A 23,722-nucleotide genomic window follows, 5' to 3' on the forward strand; every position below is an offset into this window, starting at 1 on the left:
AAAATAGTTACATACACAGACGTTTAAAAATCACTACTTCCGTGTTATTCAGAGCTTTTTAACTCGACCTGAGCTAAAATCTCAAATGAGCTTTCTAATGAAAGGGTGTACAGCATCTGTCTGTGTGTTATCTATAAACTTTTCATATTTTAAGGACCCTCTCTACACCAGTACAAAGTGTTTTGGATATTGAGAAAAATATATTGTATAAAGGTGTTAATATTGAGCTTATCTATTTAATTTTCACTCTATGGTATGTGGTATTTACCCCCAGGAAAAATGTTCAAACAGTATCAGTGAATAGAAATCAGTGCTGTTTACTTCCATAGAGACAATACATGTAAATAACATGGTCAATTTATTTATCTTGGCATTTTAAAATGTTAAGAATACTTGAATTAATTACAAATTGAGTACTATACTGTACATTTCTTTTGTTTTTTTTTTTTTTTTAGAATTTAGATCTAAGGGCAGATCACTCTAACTGCAGAAAAATACCATAGAATCAGAACTCTTTATTGTGCAGTGTAGAGAGGGTTCTTAAGTGCTCTTTCAGAATCAGTATTTGACCAATTTTAACCAAACTTGCCACAAACCTTCCTTTAATGAAGGGAATAAATTTTTTGGGGGTGACATCGCCTTTTCTTTAAACTGGTTCAGTAAGTTTCTTATTGTCCTGCACTCTGTCCAATAAGTTACCTGTAGGTGTCCAATAAGATTCAACTTATTGGACAGCTACAGGTAATATTGAAACGAAAACAAAAGGCGACGCAGATAAATAAACAGAACTGAAAAAGCTTTTAATATGAGCAATGTAGAAAATTAACAGCGTTAATTATCAATATCTCACAAGATAATCTTATTGAAATTTGCATGAATAATTTACCGTGAACTGAATGTCTCACGGGAAATTTAGAGGAATCCCTGGCACTGATCTTTAATTCCATTATTTCACCGTTCGTTACTTGAATGGTATCTTTAAAACTGAGCTAAACACTTATTTAAGAAAAGTGAGGTCAAGGTCATACCTACCTACCGACCCATTTTTTTTCATCCTGAGTCGGGAGAGGGCAAACAAACATTATTTTAAAGGTGGCCCAAGTGTTTCCTTACACATATGCTGGGGCTTTTTTTCTTTGAACGTCCGTGTTTCTTTCTTTAACTATTCCGATCACCGAATTTTAACTGATTCTGTGATAAACTTGTATGATACTGTTTATAAAGGCAACCTTTTATACCATCGCTACCCAGGCGCGAATCTAGAAATTTTTCTAAAGGGGGTTGAAGAGGAGATAAGTTGTTATACCGGTCGTTCACATAATTAAACGACAACTTAATAGGAGAATACTCAGGCCCGTAGCAACGGTTTCAACCTTTGAAGGGGGGGGGGGCTGCCAAAAAGAAAAAAATTATAATTAATTGTCCAAATCCTAGAATATGCTAACTATACTCAGTAAAAAAAAAAATGCCCCATCCCCGCGTTCTACGGGTCTGATGCAACACCTGTTATAAAAAAGAAAGTGATTAGATACGTGTAAAATTAAAATTTTATATATAAAAAAATTATATAAAATATTAAATTTCAAATTTAAATGTGAATCAGGCCACCTTTAGTGATTTGAAAATTTTGAAAATTTGCCCTTTAAAAGCCCAGTATTTTATCTAGTAGATAGATCCGTTTTAGAGTGCGTGAGAAAATTCTAAAATTTGTGTTATTGTAAGTAAATATCTACCGTGCTACCACATCCTGTTTTGTGATTATTTGAATCGAGTAGTTTTTCAAAGGGAAAAAAGCCAAAAATAAAAACAAACAATACAAGAAACACTGCTTTTGCAAGCAGAAACATAAGTATATCCCCTCGACCACAGCGGTGTTATATTGGATTTGAAAACAGTAAATACTCTCTTTAAAGTTATGTAAAATTTCAATTTTTAGCTCTACTGGTCAGAAGAGCTTATGCGATAGTAAGGTGTCCGTCGTCCGTCCGTCTGTCTGCCTGTCTCTCTAGCTGTCTATCTGTCTGTAAACAATTTTTCAAAACGCTACTCCTCCTACAGTTTTGGTCTGATTTCAATATAACTTGGGACATAAGTAGACTACACTAAGATACGTAATTCTGTTTATTGGTTTTTAATTTCGATGAACGGTGTTGCCATGGTTACTAAAAATAGAGATTTCTGGGAAATACTTTCAAAACACTACTCCTCCTACAGTTTTGTTCTGATTTCAGTATAACTTGGCACACAAGTAGACTACATAAAGATACATAATTCTGTGTATCGGTTTTTGATTTCGATGAACGGTGTTGACATGGTTACTAAAAATAGAAATTTCTCTGTAATACTTTCAAAATGCTACTCTTCCTACAGTTTTGGTCTGATTTCAGTATAACTTAGCACACAAATAGACTTAACTAAGATACATAATTCTGTACATCATTTTTTTCCGATTTCGATGAACGATGTTGCCATGGTTACTAAAAATAGAAATTTCCTTGAGATACTTTCGAAATGCTACTCCTCCTACAGATTTGATCTGATTTCAGTATAACTTGGCACACAAGTAGACTACACTAAGATACATACATGTAATTCTATTTATTGGTTTTTGATTTCGATGAACGGTGTTGCCATGGTTACTAAAAATAGAAATTTCTTTGAAATACTTTCAAAATGCTACTCTTCCTACAGTTTTGGTCTAATTTCAGTATATATAACTTGGCACACAAGTAGACTACACTAAGATACATAATTGTATTTATTGTTTTTTTTATTTTGTTGAATGATGCCATGATTACTAAAATCGAAATTTCTGTAAAATACTTTCAAAAGGCTACTACTCCTACAGTTTTATTCTGACTATAATAAATCTTGCCACAAAAAAGACTAAACCAGGGATCATTATTCTATTTATTGCTGTTGCAAAGTTTCAAGTCCAGGTGCTACTTTCATCTTCCTTCGTTATAAGTACAAACCAGTAGAGCTACAGTCTCGTCAGATACTTCTGGTTTTAAATAAATGAGCCATTTTTAGTTCCACAGCAACTGCAGATATTTTGGATATTCAAACTCGATAAACTTGGATATAATACATATTAATACATGTATTATAATTATAATCAGATGTCAATCTCCATCTCGTTTCATGTAGATAATCCATGAATTGATCATTCAAAATATCACGTTTATGATGTTGACTTAAAACCGGTAATTAAAGCATCACTTCACGAAAAAGTATGTGGTACCGTAAAACTAGACGAAAGCAAAACCGTTGCTGGAAAAATAAATCTCTCCTCTCTCTATCCCCCCCTCTCTCTCTCTCTCTTAGCTAATCCAAAGGGGGGGGGGGTTGCAACCCCCGTACCCCCATCTGGATCCGCCACTGATACGTCCTATCTTCTCTCATTCAAAAATTATCACCGATGCAAAATTATTTTGAAAATTAGGTCCAGATCAAGGGGTCAAACATCATAGCATGTTCAGAAAAGTCTTGTCACAGATAGTGCACATGTCGAATATGAATGCCCTATCTTTCCTTTTTCGAAAGTTATAATCAATATATTTTTTTTTTTTGAAAATTAGGTCAAACTTCAAGGTTACGGGGTCATAGTATATTTGGAAAAGTCCATGTACATGTGAACTATGAAAGCCCTCTCTCTTCTAATTTAGCAGTTATGTTAAATTTTTTGAAAATTAAGTCAAACTTCAGGGTCAAGGTCACAGGGTAAAAAATCATAGCATGTTTGGAAATGTCTTGTCACGGCAGGCGCGGATCCAGGAATTTTTTCCAGGGGGGGGGGGGGGGTCCACCCCAGTCCAAAAAAGATTTCAAACCCAAAAATTTCTTGACAAGCAAAAAAAAAAAAAAAAAAAAAAAAAAAAGGGAAAAACCTAAATTCCTTAACCAAACCTATTAAACCCAGAAAATTTCTTGACAAGCCAAAAAAAAAAAAAAAAAAAAAAAATCCCTAACGTTGAAAAACACCTATTTCTTAGTGGTGGTGTGCGTATCCACGTTTTCTTTGTGAGGTGAGGGGGGATGGGTGAGTGGGGGTGGTTCCAAAGGCCTTTTTATTTGCTTCAGTATATACTTTTAATAACTCTGCAAATTCCGGGGGGGGGGGCCTCTAGATCCGTGCATGTACAGGTTATGCACACGTCAAATATGAATGTCCTCTCTTCTCTTATTCAAAAGTTATAATCAATGTTAATTTTTTTGAAAATGGCGTTTAACTTTCAATGTCAAGGTCACAGGGTCAAAAAATAAGAGTATATTTGGAAAGATTTTGTCAAAGGTAGTGTATTTGTGAAATATGAAAACCCTTTCTCTTCTCATTCAAAAGTTATGACTAAATTTAAAGTCATGTTAAATTTTTTGAAAAGTAGGCCAAACTTCAAGGTCAAGATCACGAGGTCAAAAGTCATAGTATATTTGAAAGGTCATGTCACAGGTAATGTACATGTGAAGTATGAAAGCCCTAGCTATTCTCATTCAAAAGTTATGATCAAGATTAAAGTTTTTGTCACAGACTGACAGATTGATTTAATATCCCCTCGCTTTCACGAGAGCGGGGGGAAAAATTGTGGGCACTGCAGCGAAAGTGCAAATGTGAGGTGATGTTTACTTTAATGTTTCATTTTTGGAAAAGGAAGTTTGAAAGAAAAAAAAACTTGCATAATGAATAGCCTCAGGTGTCTATATGCATCACGTTCTTTACTGGTTCTCGTTTAAATAGGCAAAGAGTACCAGCTGACATTTGTTTACTAATACATTGCAGTTGGAGTGCAATTTCTTGTCGATCGCACGATTTCCTAGCTATGACAGCCATATAGAGCTATTACTTTTGGATGTGGACAGATTTTTTTGCTGGCAGATTTTGTTGTCATTTTATCAATGCAAACTGCAGACCAGTTGAAGTTTATGATGGACACACGTGTCAATCAAAGAGGGACCTCAAACCCAGAATCTTCCTCCAGGCAGAAGAAATGTGAGATATACTTCTAAGGGATTATCGCCAGTTGATCATCATTAGAGACATGATATTACACATTATACAATTTTTAGTGACCAACTACTTTATTTTTTCCGCTCACTTGAGCCTAAAGATCAATTAATTAGTGAACTTATCAGTTCTGAGAGTCCGTTTGTCAACGGGAGCTTTGTGGGGCTACAATAAGGGGTCATATATAGTTTTAACTTAGGAATATAAATTAAATATAAAGGAAAGCATGTTAGAAATCTTCTTAAGAATAGATGCTCGGGTTACAATTAGGCATCATGTTTATATAGTATTTATCTTGTTTATATATATGCAAGTAATTATGTTCAAGCATTGTATAAACATTATGTTTTTCAGTGTGGATTATAGTGTACTTCCCTAGTGAAGATGCCGTCAGCCACCCAATCAGCCTACAGGAGGTGGAAACCTTGATGGGGGACACAGGGGAACAAGCTGGACTTGGAGAGGGAGACACATGCCTGGCCCCGTACTTTGTCGGGGATAGACTCCACACAGCAAAGATAATAAGATGCACTGGTACAGAACTATATGTTACTGTGGTTTCATCAATTTTCGTTGGCATCAATTTTCGTGTATTTTGTAAAACAGATGTTTTCGAGGATACGTAATTTCGTGGACAAAAGCATTGCCTATATAAATGAATAATATATTTCGTAAATCAATGAACATTTAAGTTCGTGGATCTGCCCAACAACGAAATCCTCGAAAATTGGTGCTCAACGAATATTGATGAAACCACAGTATTCACTGCATGTTTATAATGGACATCTTTCAGTCTTTACAAAACAATATACTGCCATTTTACCAATCATTTTGTAACCCGTCGGTAGAGACCAGAAGAACACTTAATTCTTGGGTTTTTATAATTTATATATGGAGAAAAACCTACAACATTCATATAACATACTAAACATTGATTTCATACTTGACACGCAGTTCACTAACTTTAAATATCCATATTACAAATCTTACAACATCAACTTTACATTTAAATGACTTATATATATATATATATATATATATATATATATATATATATATATATATATATATATATATATATATATATATAACTTGAAATCATGAATTATTAATATACATGTAGTAAGAAAAAGATAAAACCTTACCAGCCTACATCACCCTGTACTAGTATCTTCTTCATAAATTAGATAAATGCTTCTAACTTGACGATGTGCATGGGTATAGGCGGGGAGGTAGTTTAAAAATGGGTTTTGTTAGTAGTGAATACAACTCACTCACAATCTCATACATTCCTTTCTCTCTATTATACTGAATCACATGACAGACAAACAAAATGAACAACAGACAAACAATGAAGACACTACACTATCTTAACCACAAAAATAGGTGGATCCAAGATCCAACAGCTGGCTACAATTTTATGATAGAATTTTGTGATATATGTGAGAGGTGCAGACTTTAATTACAATAATAACATGGCTTTGTCCATCTGTTTACATTGTGTCTTCATCTTACAGAACATGCACTCTTTTCTACCTAAAAGACAGATCACTGTCATATTTTACAGTCATGTCAATAAATAATCCATATGAAAATTAAATGTAGACATGTTTTATTTCCTTGTTTTTTTTCAATAAGAGCAAAATATGTTATTCTTTTGTATTAAAGGTGACATAAGATTTCAGTACATTTATTCATTTTATCCATTGACAGGGAACAGAATACAGTTGCTTCATGAATATGCAAAGTTTCTGAACTTAAGGAAGAAAACTGATGGAGACTTCCTCGCAGAGAAAGAGGAGGATATGATGGAAACAGTAGAAAATGAAGGCAGGTCTAATATCAAATGATGCATGTTGATTTTGAGTTAATATGTTAGAAAAAAGCCCATAAATGCTCATGACTAGTGGTGTTATAACTTTCAACCAGTTAATTCTACAAGTAGTAATCCAACCTATACACATACTTCTCTTTCTAAGGAGGAAATTCTTCACAACCATATGTCAGTTTTAAATATTTTTAATATTCCCAACAACCAAACTGAATTTGAATTACCATATGTAACAGGGGTATCACTATGGAAGTATATAAAACAACACTCCTGTCAGGGTTCATCAGATTTATTGCACAGTGGAGTGATTATATATATTGTGTTGTATTGTGTAAGCCCTGTAAATATCATAAAACAACAATAAATATAATGTAAATAATTATCACACACAATGTTCATTATTTTACATGAAGATAATAATTAGATTATCATCATTTATAATATTTACACTGTCATCAAAGGGAGATAACTCTTGAATATATAAATCTTTACATATTAATTACTCCCATAATATTCATAAAAAATATATTCCAGATTAAAAACATATAAATCTAAATCTCACCATTCTATGGGAATAGGCTTTCCCACAAATTGTTAATATAGAAGTATCTACATGAATGGTGATCTGTAATTTAATACAATTTATTTAAAAATATTATCCCTTTAAAAATATATATCAATTGCTCACTTTGAACAATATCATCAAATATATCTTTGATCATCATAAAAACATATAATCTGATTAACATCAAATTACTTCTGTTAAATACTTAATATTGATCTTGTAATCAATAATAAATATACATCATAAAATAACTTTCTTTCAAATTCATTCATTCACTTTAGTAAGTGCAAATGGAAATGGCTTTTGCATACTATAGGATGAACATTTAAAATATGAAATAATATTAGTAACTTACCAGAAATGGAAATCTGTCCAAAGTCAAGAATGTCTTTTTTTTTAATATATATATAGTCTGGTCAGATCAACCATTGAACAAAGAATGGTCTTAATAAAGCGGGAAAACTCCAACCCAGTCAATAAAACCAATAGAATCAGACCTTTCAAATCAATGACCAATAAAAACCAAAATAACAATAACCACTTCCAAAACACCTGACCAATGCCCTTAGGTATATATATGTATGTACAGGTAAGGGAGAACTAAGGGGTGGATCTAGGTTTTGAATAACAAATTTAAATAAAAGTTAAAACATCTCTTCTGGCAAGTTCTGTTACTTTATTTTTGTACAAATCCAACACTATTACACATACCTATACTGGATTTCTAAACTAAATAAAATCCTTACAAACAAAGATACGTAGCAGGCTCTTGTAAATATTCTACCAAGCCTCTTTCTTTACTCTTCTCAGTCGGTAGAGTGCTCGGTCCATGATCGGAAGGTCGTGTGTTTGAATCACAGCCGCGACTGACCTGAGTCGATAAAAAAAATAGGTAGCAACTGTTTCTTCGCCAAGTGCTTGGCACTTTGAAGTGAAAATTGCGGGTCCTACGGATGAGACCTTAAAAACCAAGGCCCAGTGTCACAGTAGGCATTGCCATGATAAAGAACCCTCACTGCTTAATGGCCCTGAGTACCGAGTAAAGGTTGAAATTTGAAGCCCTTCACCGGTAAATGGTGATGTCTCTATATGAGTGAAAAATTCTCTAACAGGATGTAAAACAACATACAATCAATCGATCAATATTTACTCCTCACTAAAATATTAATAGTAGTGAAGGAGAAACTTCAGGAGTACTGTACAACAACATATTCAAGAAGAAGTGTTAGTCAGATGTGGGTACTTAAAAATTCCAAGGAACTTTTCGAAAACTTGAAATGACATAACAAAATTTTACTAAAATCAATAGCATCAAATTGTATGACTTTTCAACACTTTATACAACCACTCCCCACAATGAATGAAAGACCAGGCATTTTTTTTTTTTTGAAATCTTAGAATTTGCTTTTTCAATAAAAAATGGAACTTGTAAATTTACATTACCTTGTCATAAGTCATCTGCAAAATTATTTTAATAAAAACATTCTGATTCTACACACACACATACTCTGAAGTTGACACATGTACATATGTTTTAAAAAGATGCACAAGTTTCTGATTGACAATATGTATGTAGTTTTTGGAGACTAGGTCTTCTAACAATGTGTAGGAATTCCCATGGGTACTAATTGTGACCCGTTATTAGCAGACCTGTTTTTGTATTTATATAAAGCAGAATTAATTAAAAAACTTCTACATGAAAAAGTATACTGCTCTGGCCTTCAATTCAACATTTAGATATACATCTATCAATGACATTTTATCTATCGACAAGGTCTACATTGATTTGATATATCCCTTTGAACTCAAACTAAAAGACACCACAGAGTCTTACACATCTATTTCATATTTGGATATTTCACATGAGAAAGACATTAATGGTAATCTAACAGCTAAACTCTACTATAAACGTGATGACTTCAACTTTTCTATCATTCTTATTTATGTAGCAATATACCATTATCACCTGCATATGGAAATTATGTCTCCCAGTTGATACACAAGAGCATGTTCTACCTATGAACAATTTCTAAAATGAAGCAAGCTACTGACAAATAAGTTGATGATTAAGGATATCAGCACTCTTGTTTGAAGTCAACATTTTTGCAAATTCTATGGTCAACACATTAAGATTACGGGTACAGATATGAAATTATTATTTTGACTGGATGGCAAGAGTTCTTATAAGCTACAGTTGAACTTCGGTACTTCGGTATCTTGAACACGGATATCTCGAATACCATGGATATGTCGAAATGATTTTGAAGTCCCAAACTCTTATTTCTTAAGTATTTTACCTTATCTCGAATCCTTGGATATCTCGAAGTATTTTCCTGGTCCTGTGAAGTTCGAGATAACGAGGTTTGACTGTATATCAAAGTACATGTATATGCTTTTCATAATTTCCCTACTTACATGTAATAGTACAATACTAGGTATCAATAAGTATAATTGTATTTTGCTACAATCTATTTGAGGCTCCATTTGGAAATATGCTAAAGCTGTTGGAGGTGGCATTGCTGTAGGTGGATTGACAGTTGTGGCAGCACCACTTGTTCTATCAGCAGGTGGTGTAAGTGCTGTGGTAGCAGCCACTGTCATGACTAAAGCGGTGCCTGTCCTAGCCTTGACTGCAGCAGGAGGTGTGGCTGTCAGGGAAATGGTCACAGAAGATCAACAAGAATGTACCAAGTCTGATGAGAAGCACATATCTACTTCTACAAAGACGACCAAGAAAACACAGTCTTCACAGAGCTCAGAAGTCAAAGTAAAGAACCACTCAGCAAGCATGTTGTCTGGGGCTGGGCTCCGGTCAGCTGTGCGGGGGGTGTTTAGCTGGTTCTCAGGGACATCGGAGGAAGATGGTAACAATTCTCACTACACTTATGCTCTTTAAGAGGTCAAAGCTTACTTAGATTATTATTTTTTAAAAAAAAAATCAATGTAGTATAACTTTATCACTATAAACATGATTGCTCAACCATAACTTTTTATACTACTATGTAATTGAAGGAATTATTGACTTGTAAATCCTAAATTGTTGACAGATGATAAAGATTCCAACCCTGTTAACACTGCCAAGGACAAAACAGAAGACAATTCTATATGTAAGAACTTTATGTCAGATACTGAATATGCCACATCAATAGACAATCAAAAGTCATTGTCTCATATATCAAATACTAATTATATAACAAATAAACCATCAGAAATCCTTGTATCATGTCAGGTACTGATTGCTGTAGAGATTCCTTATTTTTCACAAGTACTTTTAATTGTAGAATAGCTCTTTGACGTCAAATTGCAAAAACAGTAATTTGCGAGTGCATGGTTGATTAAGAGATTTCATATGGATTTTAGCACCATATAAATAAAAGCGAGTAATTTTATTTCGCAAGTGGTATTTCTCACGAAATTACACGATAATTAATTCCACTCGTATATTTAGGAATCTACAGTATATCACAGAAAAAGATCATCAGAAATTATATCTTATCAAATACTGATTATATCACAGAAATAGACCATCAGAAATCATTGTATCATATGACATATGATCATTTCACAGAAATAGACCTTCACAAATTATTTTATCTTAATTAATTATGTCATATGAGCATATCACAGACATAGACCACCATAAATCACCATATCTATACAATAAGACAAGTGACTAGTTTAAATCTGTTGAAAATATCAATATGGGAGACTTGCCAGGGAAAAATTAACAATAATGCTAGTAACCAAGTAAGAGACCCAATGATACATTAACTGAACCTTCATCGATTTTACTATAATCCTATAGACTACCTGTTTTCTGTTGATCATGTATACTTTATTAAGATCATATTTATGTTGGTATAATTGTGTTTTATAGTAATAGATTTTAGTGATGATGATACCAAGGACTCAACAGCAGGAAGGTGCACTCCTGTAAGCAGCTGCACGCTAGGCCTGACACATGACATGGAGGACAATGGTCGAGGTAAGTGATTAAGACAACACAGAGATATGACATGTCACAGTCAAACTACTAACATTAAATGAGGATTGTATAGCAATGCCATATATTTTCTCTCCAAGAGGAACCAAATTTACAAAGAACAAGGTTCACTTAGGACCTTTTTTGGCCCTGTGAATTTCAGAAAAACTGAAACTGCTTGGTTTTAGTTGACAATGCATTAAATATCATTAAGACCTTTGGTGACTGAGTATCTATCAAAAATTACGTAATTTTCTGGCTAGTCAATGCATTATGACGTCATGAAATGCGTCATTTTCTTCATATCCTGAAAAATTCTACAAAAACAGCCAATTTTTATGCCCCACCATGAATATGGCCGGGGCATATAGTGTTTGTCATGTCCGTCTTCCGTCTGTCCTTCCGTCACACTTTGCGTTTAGCTCTGTTCAAAGCTCAGTTTCAAAGAAACTATCCAAGATATTTTTATCAAACTTCATGTGCTGATAGATATTGATGAGAGCTATGCAACTGCATCAACATTTTTTGACCTTGACCTTTCTTTTGACCTTGACCTCACTTTTCTTAAATTAGTGTTTAGCTCAGTTTTAATGAAACCATTCAAGATATTTTTAACAAACTTCATATGCTGATACATACTGATGAGAGCTATTCAACTGCATCAATATTTTTTACCTTGACCTTTCCTTTGACCTTGACCACACTTTTCTTAAATAAGTTTTTAGCTCAGTTTTTAAAGAAACCATTCAAGATAATGTTATCAAACTTCATATGCTGATACATACTGATGAGAGTTATTCAACTGCATCAACATTTTTTGACCTTGACCTTTCCTTTGACCTTGACCTCACTTTTCTTAAATTAGTGTCAAACTTTGTATGCTGATACATACTGATGAGAGCTATTCAACTGCATCAATATTTTTTGACTTTGACCTTTCCTTTGACCTTGACCTCACTTTCTTAAATTAGTGTTTAACTCAGTTTTAAAACCATTCATAATATTTTTATCAAATTTCATATGCTAATACTTACTGATGTAACCTTTTCAACTGCATAAACAATTTTTGACCTTGACCTTTCATTTGACCTTGACCTCACTTTTTTTTAAATTTGTGTCAAACTTCATATGCTGATACATACTAATGTAAGCTATTCAACTGCATTAATATTTTTTCACCTTGACCTTTCCTTTGACTTTGACCTCACTTTTCTCAATTTGTGTTAAAATGTTGCATTACTAATATACCCTTGGCGGGGCATTCATGTCCTATGGACATATTTCTAGTTAAAGCTATTTTTCGATATTTAATATAGAGCGCAACCTCTGATCTAAAATATGCAACTATTAAATGATAGAACTATTTCTGAGGATTACAAAACATGTTTCATTTTTCAGATCAGAGGGTGCGCTCATATTATTTCTCTTCTGTGAAAGTACTCAAATATACTTGTTTTCCTTAAAATTCAAGAACATTACAATTCCATGAAGCCTGTTTTCCAAGATCGTGGCTTTAAGAAGAAAATTTTTTTAATAGGAAATGAAAGCACTAAGTCTCTACTTTAACTTGATGTTTAAAATGGAACATAAAGTGTTAGTCAATAAATTGGTATCTCCACAGGGCCATTTTATGCATAAAGTGAACCTAGCTCTTTGCAACCAAAATGGAGAGCAATGCTTGTACTCGTGTCTTCTACATTGTGGGAAAGAAATGTGTATCAAATTATGGGCTTTATTCACATGTCCCTTTGTCAAATCGAGAAATGAGTTTGAATAAGGCAAGCATTGTGGTCTTGGATGTCTTGTTTATTTTTCTCCACTTAAAAAAAGACAAATTGAAATAAGAAATGGCAGATAACATCATCCATACATTTCTGCTTATTTTATAGCTAGATACCAGTGCAAAATTAGAGTATAATAGATATATTTATGAATGTGTTACATGCTGAATTCCAAAGGATGTGTAAATTGGTTTCCATCCCTTTCAGACTGGCTGACTCTGGAGAACCAGCGACTGTGGGAGGAGAGAGTGTGTAGGGTTTGTAAGGACAATGAAGTGGCTGTTCTTTTTGACCCCTGCGGACACATGTGTGCCTGTCTCGACTGCTCAGCTGTTCAGAGATGGTGTCCCATGTGTAGTCAGTTCATCAGTGTTCATCACAGAGTATACAGAACATAACTATTGGACAGGTACTCTTCTTAGTGAACTATAGGCATGTTAGAAATATCAAACAATGATTATGTGATTTGGGGGGTCACTACAATGATTTAGCTACCTGGGGAATATAATATTTTGGGCTCAGGGAAAATTGTTCTTGGAGGGTTGTGAGATCATCATATTAACCCCTAAAAATCCTCTGCATTTCATTTAGGGAATTTTGCATAGCATTTCCGACAATTTTTTTTTTTCATTCCCAACATTTCTTTTTTTCATTTCCAGAGTTTTTGCAGGGTCACTCTTCAGCAATTTAATGTTAACGAAGTAGGTGGAAATGGATTTTTAAAAGAATTTATTTCAAACCACATTTTCACAATAAAAACATATAGTAGTAGACCATATATATAATGTCACATATATAATTTACATTTCAAGGAGATGAGTGAAAGTTCACAACACTTATATGTGTGTACTTGTGCCTCAGGGGAAAAAAAATCTTTTTATTTTCACTTCATTGATATCTAAGCAAAACTCATTATTTGGATTTCAATGATTTATTCTTTCATTTTTTAATTTCATAAGTGAAGTCTTCAATCCTGCTTTCTTTACCGAAAAGTACTACCTGAAAATGTCGGAAATGAAAACTATAAAATGTCGGAAATGAAAAGTTGAAAATTTAAAAAAATTCTGGAAATGAAATGCGCAGCCTAAAAATCCTGCAATAATTGTTTTATCATATGATCAATGATTAAGGAAAAGTTGCCATATTTCTTACTTGTTTACTTCTGTTGAAGACCTAGCTCAACTCAGAATTCCATTTGAAACCATATATAAAATGAAATAAATCATGTCAATTTGGAATTTCCATCTAGTTTAGACCAGTGTAGAAAAAAATTCAATGTGGTGGTTACTTAGAAGATAGGTTACAGGTGATTTCTAGATTGTTGAACTTCAGCCAGTCAGTCTCGTATTAAACATCATTTCTTTTTAATTTTTGTTTAAATTGAAATATTAAAAGAAGTACTTAATTAATATGCTTTGATTAATGTAAGTAGGAAATGTGTAGATTTTTCTGTGCTGTAATGATGATAAGAGAGTTGCATACATTGAAACTTAAGGGACCAGATTTAAAGAAAACATCTTCGTAAAAAAAAAAAAAAAGAAACAAACAAAATTCTACGGTTTTTCCGGTGAATTAATTTTCTTTAATTCTGGTGCTGCTTGTTGAAGTACGTGCCACAAAATGCTAGCAAAATGTGTTGGTAATTTTTTTAACACTCCTGTTATTTTGAATACCCAAGGATAATTTGTCTTAAGATGATGGATCAGTAAGAGATCTTAATGTTGTGTATTGTAGCAGTAAGACTATGATTGCTTGTTGTGTACACTTAATCTTATTTACGTTTACATTAAGATCATTTGTTTTTATTCATTTTGTACAGTGAAAGCTTCTAGCTTATATAAATGGTGCCCCTTATAAAGTTGCTTTTTTGTGAATAATTATCATAAATGTGTAAAAGACTTTGTACAGGATTTGTTCACAAAAGATTACACAATACAAGTTTTCTCTCTCAGCTATATGTAAGCAAGTGTCATGTTGTCTTTGATTCTGTGATGAGTACAGAGTATATTTGTAAATATTTTAATGTGATACTGGATAAAGTCCAATCATGCTCACATGCCGTGATAAAATGAACTTGTTCCTCTTAAATACATGTGTAAAGTAAAATGATAATTATTATGAATATGATAATCATACTTTTGGCCATTACTACTATACGACCTTGACAACTTGCTCTTGCCCTATCAAATATGTCCTTAAGTTAAAGTCTTGACATACTGTAGATCACTAAATTTTCGCGACGCCTTATTTTTGCGAGATAGTCATTGACTCTTTATTAGCGAGACAGAATATTCACAAATTGTGGTTATTGCTCTATATAATCTTTAGGAATACTTATATACACGAGAATGAAATTTTCGCATAAATACGCGAAAATAAAGTTGTTATATGCGAAAATAAAGAGTGATTTACAGTACTTTTAATTCATCAACACAACCTACTTAATGTTTTTTTATGAGTTAGCTGTTCCTAAACATTTCAAACATGGCCCAGAATTGATTTCAATATCTCATTGTCCAATAGCCTTGAGTAAATGACCTTGAGTGACAATCCTGACATATTTATGGATCAGCAGCAGTAACTATATTTAGTATGAGTACATTCCAGACAAGGGTTCCAGATTTGTAGTTTTGACATGATTGTGCTATCTCATTGTCTAGTGACCTTGACCTTTGAGATTGATTTTGAATCGACATCATGACTCTTTAGATCCTGAACAGCAACACCTTGACCTTTGAGATTGATCTTGAATCGACATCAGGTCCTGAACAGCAACATACTTAAGTTTAAATTCGATCTAATTAAGGGTTTAAAAATTGTAGCCGGGACATGTCTTTATGACTGATAGAGGTAACATTTTCAGACTGTTTTTTCTTCTGTTGTTATCTAGATGTTTTACATTCACTCTGCTTTTGGAATGTGGGTATTTATACATGTAGTTACAGAAGTGCTTCTATAATTCTCATTGCTGTGCCATATTACCATTGATATTCCTTGTGTTTACATACTACATGGGTAAACATAGTTTACTTAGCGTATTTACATAAATGAACTGGGTTTCCCTTGCTTTGTACATGAATGTTCATTATTGTACATGTATATTGTTTGTTTTTGGGTACTACTGTACATTTTTTGTTTATTTCTCAGTGAAGCCATATTTAGTAATGAATGCATAACCATAATGAGATTATTACTCCATAAAGTTATAAATGATATACTGTAGATGATGCAGACACCAAATTTTTGCGACATTTTATTTTTGCGAAAAAGATATATATGATTTTTAAGCAAGACGAAATTTTCATGAATGTTTGATATTGTTGTAAGTATTCTTTAATAATAAAAATATACGCGAGAATGAAATTTTTGTAAGTACTAGGTCTTGCGTAATTAAGTGAAAATAAAGTTCTTACAAATAAGCAGTGATTTACAGTAATTAATATAGAGAAGAATGACTTTATGTGTATAAGTTTTTTAAGCCATACAAAGAAACAGAAAAAAAATTAGATGAAAATGGAATATCTCCCTTTGAATCTTTATTTACACTGTTACTGGTAAAAGACAAGGAGCAGCTTATTGCCATTTTTATTGTAGATTTTACAATATTTTCTGTTGACATTTATATTTGTTGTTGAACTAAATTTATTTTCTATAGCCTAGCTAGGTCATTGCCTTATGAAGGTTTTATAAAAACCAATTTTAATTTATTTTTACTTGAGCTTACTCTGAAAGTCTAAGACTTACAAAACTTTCTATATGTGTCAGTGTCAAACCCGGTGGTTATATTTTTTTCTCTGGCTTATATTAATAAACAGATCAGATCTGAGAGTTTGTTTTCTGTAAAAAAAAAAAAAAAAAAAAAAAAAAAAAATGAATTTTTGTGTTTTGTTTCATAGTACATGTAGAAACTTGTGAATGGTGTTAATTAGTCTGCTATCTTGACATCTTCTTTTGAAGCCCTCCATGAAAATTTAGAATAAAAAGGATAAATTTACAGCACTTTAGCCAAGATTGTAGGATTTCTAATCTGAGGCTTATATACGTTGTTTATCCAATTTAGATAAACATAAAAAAAGTTGTAGCTATTATATTTATGAGCAAATGTAGTGCTTACCAGGCCTGTAGGAAGCAATTTCAGTTTGAAGGGGGAGAGGGGGTGAGTGGGAGGGCAAAACAATAATTCCTTGACAAGGAAAAAAAAGGTCATCAGACCCCCTTTGACTTTTGACCTGATTTCAAAATCCACATTGGTCATCTCTCTAATAAGGAAACAGTATACCAAGTTTGATGTTTGTCAGCAAAGGGTTCTCAAGATTTTTAGTGGTTATTATATTCCTACATGTATGTCCAGTTTGACCTTTGATCTTGTGACCCCAAAATTCACAGGGATCATCTAAATCTTAAGGGGAAATGTTCTAAAAATATTAGCAGACAATATCTTCCCATGTCTTGAGTAGTTTGACCCTTGACCTTGTAACCTGAAAATCCACAGGGGTCAACTACTCCTTAGGAGAAACCAGTGTACATGTACCAAGTTTAAAATCTACCAAGCAAAGGGCTCTCAAGACATCAATGTAGTCAATATATTCCTTTGTCCAGTTTGAGAACCAGTAAACCAAGTTTAATGTCTGTCTAGCAAAGTGTTCTCAAGATACATGTACTGAGCAGTCAATATCTTCCAATATAAACATTTACAGTTCTACCTTTAACATCAATATCAATAGGGATCATCTGCTCTTCAAAGGGTACCAGTGTACCAAGTTTAATGTCTGTCAAGCAAATGATTCCCAAGATACAGAATTATAGATAAAATCTTCCTATGTTTAGAGTAGTTTGACCCCTTGACCTTTTGACCTCATAATCAATAGGGGTCATGTACTCTTCAGGGGATACCAGTGTACCAAATTTAATATGTGTCACGTAAACTTTTTAAAAAGGGTTCTCAAGTTTAATGACAACACTTGGTCTACCAACCCACATACTGACAGGTGCAAGGGGGGGGGGGGGGGGGATAAAAAGTAGTGAGATTCTGATCTTCAGTACAGAATACCCAGAAACAAGACAAGTCCTTCAAGTCTAATGCTTTAATCTACAGATATATATAGTAATAATGCCCCTGAACAGACTAAAATGCTCTGTTACAACTACCCACACATTGAATTAAAAGTAAAACAGTTGACACATACTTATATCAAAATCACATTGGAGAGACATGGCAATATCTGACAGTGATTTTAATTGTGAGTGTTTTAAGACGTGTTACCCGTACATCTTACAACAAAGTCTGGCCTGGTAAATATCATTAAATGTTAAAAATCACACAGAGAAAAGATGGGTAGGTACTACTGATATATGTATAACATTCCCTTGGTAATTAATGTAATCAAACACATTCATTTAAGGTCATAACAATATACATGTATACATTTTTATCATTTCTTCTGTTGTAAATCTAAAAGCCTTACAATTGACAAAACTGTGGATAACATTTGATATACATGTATACAATTTAAATAGAGTAAAAATACATCAACATAATTCATACCTTAATACTTAATGCCTCTCAAATCCAAAGCCAAAGCCTGCAAAGTCTGCAAAGCCAAATACTAACAACCAAACTATAATCACACAATCAAAACAACAAATAACAAGGTACAACTAAACATTTCATTAGATTCAATTAGGTACAATTGAACTAGTGTATAATTTTTATTACACTTTTGTACAGATATTTACACAGTTAACAGCAATAAATGTCTGGAATGAAAGGCAGTGTGTATCAGGTTGTGGGTGTCCTCAATAACTGCTTGTAATTATGGACAATCTACACTTTGGGGAGGAGAAGGTGGTGTCCTCAATAACTGCCTCAGTTGTATGCAGCTATAGACTGTTTGTGGGAGACAGATGTCCTCAATAACTGTCTATAATTACAGACACAATATATTGTATGGAGTGTCCTCAATAACTGTCTATAATTACAGACACTATTGTATGGAGTAAGTGTCCTTAATAACTGTCTATAATTACAGACACTATTGTATGGAGTAAGTGTCTTTCATAACTGTCTATAAATACAGACACTACTGTATGGATTGTCCTCAATCACTGCTATTTTTACAGACACTACTGTATGAAGTAAGTGTCCTCAAAAATCTAAAATTACAGACACTATGGTATGGAGTGTCCTCAACAACTGTATACAATTATAGACACTATTGTATGGAAGGAGTGTTCTCAATAACTGTCTCAGAAATCCCAAATAGTAATGATAATAGTGTCTCTCTTACTGTAAAAGTCTGCACTGCGCCTGTTCTCAATATCTATAATCACGAACACTTTGTGGGAGAGATATCATCTGTAACTTCCTGTATTTTTGGACAGTACTGTACGTAAGGAATGTTTTTCTTGATTTAGCTTCTAAATAGTGTACACAATGTATATATACAGGGATTAAATGGATGTATTACACACCAGAAAATATAATACACTGTTGGAAGATCCGTTTTCTTAAATTGGCAGCATAATTATGAATCGGTGGAAGCAAGGAGAAAATTTAGTTTGTTTTTTTACATGAAAAAAAAATAAAAACTCTTGTGTGCAGTACATATATCTAAACTTCTTATGTAGTTCTCTCAAGTGTTTGAAAACGTTCATAAAATCAAGAAAAAAAACCCATATAAATAACTTCAATATATTATCTTTGCATGGAAAAGATTTACAAGAAGAAATGATTTGATTCCATAAATAACTAGTTACTTTTAAAATGATAAAAGAATTAATCAACATCATGCCAATGTGGAGAAATGAACATTACATGTCACTATGTAAATATATTATATTGTTATGTACATTTAATACATTATACACTTTCCTTTTAATAAGACCAGGAAAACAAAAAAACAAAAAAAAAAACCCTCAAGTCTCCGTTTTCATTTAAACTATGAAGAAGACTTAAGATTTATCATAATGAAAATATTAGTTTCAAAAATCAACAGTTTAAATACCAGAAGTTTAAAATTTAATTTTTAATTAAACATTCACTGTAATACATAAATTAAAGTATCGCCAAACCCCTCAACTCCGTCACTACCCTAACTCCGTCACTTTCGGGAAACTCTGCGCTGTTTGTAAACGAATGCGATTGTGACATCATTTTTTACATGCTGAAAATCTACAATCAAATGCCGAGATACTATAACAGTCAAGTTCAAGAATGCATCAAAAATAAATAACAATTACACGTTATCTATTGTATCTATCATATTTTATGTGAAATCAGTAAGCAATTTTTCCTTTATGCGCTATTCCATCGATACCTCCGACATGTGCGTCAATATGCTCCTTTTTAAATGTCAGTCATATTTATGAAGGTCTTTGCCAAAGGATTAATATGACATACCATATTGAATACGGCGAAAAATATTTTATTTTTTATCTCAATTTACCCTAATATGCTACACATTGAAGATAACATATGACGTTATTACATATAAAATACGTTACATTAATGTTATTTTTTCTGTTGTTGATACTTTTCCAAATACAATTTTAAATCGTCAAAACTGATTTTTTATGTTTACAAGTTTAAGATGAACGGAGAAAAAAACTAAACTGGGAATTTTTTTTAACTAATACGTTTACATATTGTAGAGGGCCCTGGTGACGGAGTTAAGGTTCATGGGACGTAATGTACACGGATGTGATACGCGTTCTATTTATCAGCTGTTTATGGTAGTTTTGTATAAGCTCAATCACTGAATTATTTAAAATTGTTCTGAAAACAATGTTGAAATTCATTACTTAGTGTAGCAAACAAGAAACAAATCAAAAAATAATTCAGAGTGTAACCTAACGAGTTTCCCGCTTATGGTGACGGAGTTTGGGTAGTGGGGGATATATATTGAATTTATTGGTGTATGTAAACCAGCAGTCAAGTATCTACTAGATAAATAATTAAGTAACATTAAATCTATCCAAAACAGATTAAAAGCATTAAACACATGCATTACTAAATTCTAACCAATATTTTTCTCTGTGCTTATTGAATGCTTAAGTGAAAATTCAAAGAAATTATAGTCAACATTTAAACTTTTACCAACTTTTTTCTACTATAATACACCAGAAATGAAAACCGGAAAAAAATGTTAATTTCTCTATATCCAAAAAAAAAAAAATTACTTAAAAATAAACAAAGCACAAGTTATAGATTTAATTGTAATATATGCAGTCCATACTCTCTGAAACGTTGAGTGTAATAAAAATTGACTCTTAGGCTAATACACGTAGTCACGTACATACACGTGTGTAATAATGTAAAAAAAAATATAACTGTGAGACATGCCCTAGCATGGTTAAAAGGGAGTCTTATGTGTCAATATTAAACAATTAACAAATATCTGTGGTGACATGGCTGCCAGAGAAAGAGACTTTTACATAAAGAGACTGGTTAATGGTTAGTTGGTTGTCCTGGCTACCCTGACAGCTGCGGGTGTGACATCAGTACTGCTGGTCACAGGGGTCATGTCCCCCCCGGGGGGATCAGCTGGCTTAGGTCACCAGAGGATGTTGGAGAGGTCTTCTTCTGCTTCCTCTCAAAGGCAATGGTTTTAATAAAGGTTCCGTCACAGCGTTCACACACAGAATCGTTGTCATGCCAGCGACATCTTCGTGAAGATCGTCTGCGCAGGCTCATTGAGCTTGAGGTCTTGGGTGAAGAAGGTTCACTCTTGACTGGGGATTCTACATGGTTTCCCTCACTTTTATCTGATATATACTCTTGTGATGGAGTGTCCTCCTCTGGTAAACTTTCTTCCTTGGCAGCTGAATTCTTTTGACTGTCAGGTTTTTTACTTTTCTGCTTCTCTTTGATTTGTTTCTGATAATTGTCAAAGTCAACAGAAGAGTCAATCATCATGAAGTGAGGGATATTCCCTATAGTTCCTTCTTTGTCAGTTTTAGGTTTTGGCGTACTCCCAGGTGTCTCGGTCTCCATACTCTCTTCCTTCTGATAAATTACTGCTTTAGTCACAATGCCTGTATCATCAAATGTCTCCACTTTAATATTTTCAGTTTTTTCTTTACTGTTAGACTTGGCAACACTTTTCTTTTTAGCTGCTTTTTTCTCAGCTGATTTAGTTTTCTTCAGCAGTCTTGCATCCAATGTCTTTTTTGACAAAGGTTTAACACGTCGCCTCATTTGGTTCTGAGGTCCTGTGTTTCCTAATGAGGTGTGCACTTTGAGGTGATCATGGAGGTCTGGACGTCGATTGAATCCATCAGAACACAGTCCACACTTGTATATAAACACTCCTGGGTGATTGACCATGTGAGCTGCGAGGTCTGATGAGGACTCCAGACACACGGGGCAGTTCTGTAGGGAGTGAGATGACATCCTGTGTCTGTTCAAAGCACGGTGACATGAGAACTTCATCTTACAAATGCTACAGCAGACAGACACACTTCCTGAGGTATGCGAGTCCACATGGGCTTTACAGCTCTCCGCACTTCTAAACTGTTTACTACAAATATCACACTTGAACTTAAATTTCCCAGATCCCTCTTTCTCCTTATTGGAAACAGTTTTTTCTTGGTTGATTTTCTCACATTTCTGACATGGGCAATCCACATCTTCTCCATGAAGATCCAGATGTTTAAGAAGTACTCTCATGTCTCTAAATTCTGAATCACAGATTCCGCAAAGATATGGAAAAAGCTGTGTGTGTACCAAAGCATGTCTTGACAGAGTGCAGGATTTGCTAAACACTCTGTTACATTTGGTACACCTATACATGGTTTTTCCGTTCACCTGGAAAGTCTTTACGGAAATTTTCACATCTGAGGTAAATTCCTGTTTGGGAAGATCTGACTCGCTTTCTGAGTCTGAACTCAGGTCTACAAACTTCATCACTGGCTCCCCCTGATCCATCTCCTGATCGACCTCCATCACATAGCTTCCCACAGGTCCCCTCTTGTCCTTCCTGTCTTGCTCTATGGTATTCCGGAGAGCATCAATCAGACTATTCAGACTGTACTGGGGCCTGTTCTCAGACGGAGGAACATTAATCTCATTTACCACCAGGTTTTTCTTGGAGTTGGATAAATCCAATGCGCTCTCTCCTTCCTCCAGTGTAGTGAAGGAAAGGTCCACCACATTTGTATAAGATGTCTCTGCACTGTTACCATATGTCTCCTTGGGTTTCTTGGACAAGTCCAGAGCTCCATCTGTATCAGTAGGCATGGCCTGGCAGTTAACTGATTGATCAGACTCTGGAATCAACATGTCCTCGTGGAGAGAAATGAAATGGCCTAAAAGCTCAATCTTGGTTTTGAAATTCACATTACACCACAGACAGCAGTCTGAAAAAAACAGAGAGGTCTGATTATTGATTATTTATAGAATAATTTTGCTTTTTACATGTACATATTCTATCATGCAGAAGAATTGATTTTGTGCCCTGTAGTGGTTAAGAATAATGAAAATACATGTATAACATTTACATTTATTTTCATAAAAATCCATCTGTACACTTCTACATTACAATACAGACACTTTAGTTCTCCG

General features: G+C 33.6%; 2 protein-coding genes across 4 annotated transcripts in view; one reads left to right on the forward strand and one right to left on the reverse strand.

The window, feature by feature from the left end:
• Nucleotides 1-4,776: 4,776 nt before the first annotated feature.
• On the forward strand, nucleotides 4,777-16,987 carry LOC133193486 (uncharacterized). Its single transcript, XM_061329454.1, has 7 exons — nucleotides 4,777-4,987; nucleotides 5,357-5,536; nucleotides 6,716-6,832; nucleotides 9,876-10,262; nucleotides 10,446-10,505; nucleotides 11,276-11,383; nucleotides 13,369-16,987. The coding sequence occupies exons 1-7, from the start codon at nucleotides 4,894-4,896 to the stop codon at nucleotides 13,557-13,559; spliced, it is 1,137 nt and encodes a 378-aa protein (XP_061185438.1). The 5' UTR covers nucleotides 4,777-4,893; the 3' UTR covers nucleotides 13,560-16,987.
• A 2,909-nt stretch (nucleotides 16,988-19,896) lies between these two features.
• LOC133193476 (uncharacterized) overlaps nucleotides 19,897-23,722 on the reverse strand; it is a 34,322-nt gene continuing 30,496 nt past the window's right edge. For all 3 annotated transcript variants that reach the window (XM_061329442.1, XM_061329440.1, XM_061329441.1), the window contains one exon: nucleotides 19,897-23,517. In XM_061329442.1, the coding sequence (XP_061185426.1) occupies nucleotides 21,680-23,517 (1,838 nt within the window). In that variant the 3' untranslated portion in view covers nucleotides 19,897-21,679. The remainder of the gene's footprint in view (nucleotides 23,518-23,722) is intronic.

The sequence above is a fragment of the Saccostrea echinata genome, unplaced genomic scaffold (assembly GCF_033153115.1).
Source record: "Saccostrea echinata isolate AGI-Se365-2 ecotype Australia unplaced genomic scaffold, CSIRO_AGI_Sech_v1 ptg000027l, whole genome shotgun sequence".
Lineage (NCBI taxonomy): Eukaryota > Metazoa > Mollusca > Bivalvia > Ostreida > Ostreidae > Saccostrea > Saccostrea echinata.

What these genes read in the sequence shown, in the direction of transcription:
- LOC133193486 (XM_061329454.1), top strand. Translation starts at nt 4,894, where the DNA reads ATGCAAACTGCAGACCAGTTGAAGTTTATGATGGACACACGTGTCAAT. An exon ending in AACAGAAGACAATTCTATAT is followed by an intron (nt 10,506 to 11,275) that starts GTAAGAACTTTA and finishes TGTGTTTTATAG; the next exon opens with TAATAGATTTTAGTGATGAT. An exon ending in CATGGAGGACAATGGTCGAG is followed by an intron (nt 11,384 to 13,368) that starts GTAAGTGATTAA and finishes CATCCCTTTCAG; the next exon opens with ACTGGCTGACTCTGGAGAAC.